General features: G+C 33.7%; 1 protein-coding gene across 5 annotated transcripts in view; it reads right to left on the reverse strand.

The window, feature by feature from the left end:
- LOC106475036 (adapter molecule Crk-like) overlaps positions 1–5477 on the reverse strand; it is a 20692-nt gene that overhangs the window by 2480 nt on the left and 12735 nt on the right. For all 5 annotated transcript variants that reach the window (XM_022379255.1, XM_022379252.1, XM_022379254.1 and 2 more), the window contains 3 exons: positions 4704–4835; positions 2528–2659; positions 1161–1238 (listed from right to left, as the gene is read on the reverse strand). In XM_022379255.1, the coding sequence (XP_022234963.1) occupies positions 1161–1238; positions 2528–2659; positions 4704–4835 (342 nt within the window). The remainder of the gene's footprint in view (positions 1–1160; positions 1239–2527; positions 2660–4703; positions 4836–5477) is intronic.

Here is a 5477-nt window from a genome sequence, read left to right on the forward strand (position 1 = left end):
GTAACTAGAACAGTCTAAGCTGTAAGACTGGGTGTATGAGTTCTGTGTAACTAGAACAGGATAAACTGTAAACAGTAAGACTGGGTGTATGAGTTCTGTGTAACTAGAACAGTATAAACTGTAAACAGTAAGACTGGGTGTAGGAGTTCTGTGTAATTAGAACAGGATACACAGTAAACAGTAAGACTGGATGTTTGAGTTCTGTGTAACTAGAACAGTATAAACTGTAAACAGTAAGACTTGGTGTATGAGTTCTGTGTAACTAGAACAGGATACACTGTAAACAGTAAGACTGGGTGTATGAGTTCTGTGTAACTAGAACAGTATAAACTGTAAACAGTAAGACTGGGTGTAGGAGTTCTGTGTAACTAGAACAGTATAAACTGTAAGACTGGGTGTATGAGTTCTGTGTAACTAGAACAGTATACACTGTAAACAATAAGACTGGGTGTATGAGTTCTGTGTAACTAGAACAGTATAAACTGTAAACAGTAAGACTGGATGTAGGAGTTCTGTGTAACTGGAACAGAGCTTACAGTATGTTATTTCACGTTATACCAGCTATAAGAACTACAGCTCTGTTAAAATAAGTAACATTTTAACCCTTTTTATTTAAATGTTCTGGCATATCTATAAACCTTTGTTAAATGCTTTAAACCAACATTAAGTGATAAAAATCCACAGCTCTTACAACCAATACTTAATCTTTGTAAGATCAAAACTAAGTTGTCACCAAAGTTAGAAAATAACCCTACCTTTAACTATACCATTATTTTGGAAGGAGAAGTAACATAACAATAAAACTGATATTGAATAAGGTATACCAAAATAAGATATTCATATCTGAACAATAGGTATATAAATAAACTATACAAAATTTTAACATTTTACTCTTTATAATGGCAGCAATAATCAGCAGGTAATCGAATTATCAGATACATGACAATGACACAGATAGAATGGAATAAACCTCAATATTTTACTATTTACAATGAGAGAAACAAGGACTTAAACCACATCTGAGACGTATTCCTAACAATGTATTTTGAGGGAAACATAAATCATCAGAAAGTAAACTAATTGTGCAGTTCTATAATGATTTAATCACAAACTCACTGCCTCGAAGCATTTAATTAAAAAGTTTTACAATATATACTTACTTCTAGTTTTAAGGCAGTTTTATCATAGGCATTTGGAACTCTGGCCTGTTTAACTCTGGCTAATGCTGGTAATTTCCTCTACAACAGAAATAGATCAGAAGGATATAATCAAGGGTATTCATTGACAATATTTGTTCAGATTCAAAAAAAAAAGATCAAGGGGTTTGTAGTATAAAACTCATTGTTACATACATATTAATAACAAGACTATACATATAATATCTGGCTTTACATAACACAAAATTAACAGCTAACTAACCTAAAACACACGCATTTATTAACAGTAACTTCTAGAACTAAAAAAATAATAACAATAGCAAAGTAAAGTCAAATATATGTCATTAAATGCAAAAAATCATGTACAGTTAAATTATGACTTACAGCTTAAGGCTAAACTAGTATTACAAAAAGTATTTTTATAAAAATATTTTCTATATTTAAAAGGATATAAAAAAAAAGTTTATTAATACTTTTGTAGCGTAAGTGATTTTCCTAATTACGCAACAGAAAAATTTAATAACAGTCTCTAGATGTGATTTTAAAATAAAAAGTAATTTAATTTTGTAAAGTTGTTTTATTTCAGTTGTCCTTTCAACATGAAATACGTGTTCCACCAGTGGTACATGATGGTAGGAGTGGCTTCATTATAGCCGTCCATACAAAATAAATACTTTCATATAGGAGGTGCAGGTATACCTTATGGGTGATGTGTGCCACACGATGTCCAACAGAAAACATGCAAATGTACCACTGGTGGCACAAGATGTCATGAACATGTTATTTATGTTTTGTTTTTTCCTTTTTTTGTAAAGGAAACGTGACTAATTATATCTGGTTAACAATTATTTGTACAATGGCTAGTCAATAGTTTTCTGCAAGTATCTCCCATTAAACTCGATTCTCTCAGTGCTTAAGTATCAACACAAACAGAATGTTAAAAGAAATAAAGGAAACATTGTGAGGCCTAACCACAATCAAACAATAACTTCAACATTTAGAAAGTGTGTTTTGAGTGGGTGAGAACTAAATGTAAATGACCAATTAACCCTAGCTTGGTATAAAAAAAATTAGATATTACTAAACATATATACTAAAGAAACAGTCAACCTGCTTCCACCAGTGGATCTTAACACTCCCTAAACTTAAACTGATAATTATTATTCAAAACTATTCAGTGGGTTACTTGCACTGTGTCCACCATTTTTAGAATTAGAAGCTTACTGCTGAATCATTTCAAAGAAAAGCATACCACAAAGTATAAGTATCTGTTAACATATTTGTATCAATATTAATCTGTCTGAAACAGTTTGTATAGTTGGCTATGTTCTAGAGTCTAAGAAATATTATGTACAAATCATGGTCTCTACCTGTATATTTGGTGTGTTGTATCTGTTGCGCTCTGAAGAAGAGCGAGAAATAGGTAACAACTGACTAGATCCTGATTGAACTGGTGATGATAAACCTTGAGAATTTTGTCCGTCAAGCTGGCTTTCATCATACTGAAACAGAAAGACAAAATTAAACTGTTTCTAAAAATCTTAACAGTGCTTGGCTTCATCAATCAGAAAAACAAATTAATTATTGCACACACGCATACTGTAAAAATGTCAATAGCTAAGTGATTATAAACTCCTCAATCTAACAAGGTTGTGGTTCCTCAGGTGAGTCTCTTGTCAAGCAAAATTACAAAACATCTATCAGAACATGACTAAATTTCCAGTTAAAGTTCTTCCTTAGAATGTGTTTTGTACATGAGTCTAGCAAGGTTAGAGTAAGTGGACAAATGTCAATGGTCTCTCACTGGCTCTTGCTCACGAACGCTTTGTGTTGGAACAGATCAGTCTGAAGTGCACACTGGCTTGTGAGATTAATACATGGAAGTTAATGTACTTTGGTCACATCTCAAGGGTTTTGGTTCCCTTGCTTGATCAAGATGTCGTGTTTAACATGGTTGAGAATTGTGTAAGAGAAAAGCAGAGGATTAGAAGGATCAAACAGTGTATGAAGTTAACAGTGTCTAGACAAAATGTCACATTCGGCATGGTTCTGGGGAGTTCTATAAACAATGAATAGGGTTAACAGCAACTGAGCATGTGTGACTCCTTTCTTCATCCAGCAACGATAGCTAATATATCAATAAAACACAGACTACTGCTGAAACCACTGTTTACAGTGGTGAAGACAGACTACAATATCCTCTATTCAACTGTCTTTAACCTTAACATCGAGCTATTTTCTCACCCGAGTTACCATGACCAGAGAAATAAATTAAAAAGAAGAGCAATCAGAGAGATTGCATACTCTCACCCTGCCACTCGTTTTCGAGATTGCCTGCAAGTTTCACTTTCAAAAATCCTTCTCAGATCCAGAATGATCAACAATCCGAATATTTTTTTGAGGAATCTCAACTTTAATGTGTCCATGAAAGTTGGAACAAATCCAATCACACTTTACAGAATTATTAACCCAAAAATGCCCCATCTCCATATAATAAAACATGCCTCAAAGTGATTCAGAATCCAGATCCGGACCAAATTTGGGGAGGACCGTCCCATCTTTTTGTGTACATTGGTCTATTAGTTTCCGGGATATACGAGCAGAAACACAGACCTGATAACTAGACACAAATTAATATGTTCCTTAGCTTTGAGATGAGCAGAAAAATTTAAAAAACGAGTCTATAAATGAATTGCTTACATACAAGTCTTAATGTGATTGAGCAGGAACAAAATAAATGTTATACAAAGCTAAAATATTATTCATAAAATAATTCTCACTAAAAAATTGTTGAAATATAAATCGAATTATATTTTCCCCTTAAACTGAAAAATGTGATATGTAGGTATGTGATCCAAATCTAATGTGCATATACTGGTCATAATAGGGTTCAATTAATTTTAACTATTGTAGGATTGGAGTGTGACTGCTACAGGCAACATTTACTTTACAGGCAACATTTACTTTGGGTTGGTGAAGATTGTACTAATAGCTGCATCACCTTTTCTTTTTTAATTTTATGATGTTAGAAATGAATAGTAGCCAGAGAAACATATACTAAAATATAATATGCATCTGTTTCCTAGCCTTTCACACAACAATATGCTAACTTACTATTTCTACGTATGGCACTGGAATTGAGCCACTTACTATTCCTACGTATGGCACTGGAATAAAACCACTTACTATTTCTACGTATGGCACTGTAATAAAACCACTTACTTTTTCTACGTATAGCACTGGAATTGAGTCACTTACTTTTTCTACGTATGGCACTGGAATTGAGCCACTTACTATTCCTACGAATGGCACTGGAATAAAACCACTTACTATTTCTACGAATGGCACTGGAATAAAACCACTTACTATTTCTACGTATGGCACTGGAATAAAACCACTTACTTTTTCTACGTATGGCACTGGAATTGAGCCACTTACTTTTTCTACGTATGGCACTGGAATTGAGCCACTTACTTTTTCTACATATGGCACTGGAATTGAGCCACTTACTATTTTTACGTATGGCACTGGAATAAAACCACTTACTTTTTCTACATATGGCACTGGAATTGAGCCTGTTAAACCCAAAGAGCTTCTTCCTGTCCACCACTGTTCTTCATCCTTCGATATAATAGTTAAGATTTCTCCCCTTTTGAAAGGTAGGTCATCAGCGTCTCCCTATTGTTATGTAAGAAAACTTCAAAACGTTATTACTTAAACAAATCACTTGGTTATATGCAAACCTTTACAATCTACACATTACTAGAACATAAAGAAACTAACTTGTATTGTCATGCTTTCATCAAACCTTTAATTTGGTTAAAAACTGGATTTAAAAGCTAACAGTTATTCATTATAATATCATGACAGTTCAGAAAACACAAAAATGGTTACAGCTATGTCATATACAGCCATTGAAACACACGTTATAACTACACCCCATTCAGCCATTGAAACACACGTTATAACTACACCTCATTCTGTCACTGAAACACAAGTTTTATAACTACACCACATTCAGCCATTGAAACACATGTTATAACTACACCTCATTCAGCCACTGAAACACAAGTGTTATAACTACATCCCATACAGCCATTGAAACACAAGTGTTACAACTACACCCCATTCAGCCATTGAAACACATGTTATAACTACACCTCATTCAGCTACTGAAACACAAGTGTTATAACTACACCACATTCAGCTATTGAAACACAAGTGTTACAACTACATCCCATTCAGCCATTGAAACACAAGTGTTACAACTACATCCCATTCAGCCATTGAAACACAAGTGTTACAACTACATCCCATTCA

This window comes from Limulus polyphemus, unplaced genomic scaffold, assembly GCF_000517525.1.
Source record: "Limulus polyphemus unplaced genomic scaffold, Limulus_polyphemus-2.1.2 Scaffold8000, whole genome shotgun sequence".
Taxonomy (NCBI): domain Eukaryota; kingdom Metazoa; phylum Arthropoda; class Merostomata; order Xiphosura; family Limulidae; genus Limulus; species Limulus polyphemus.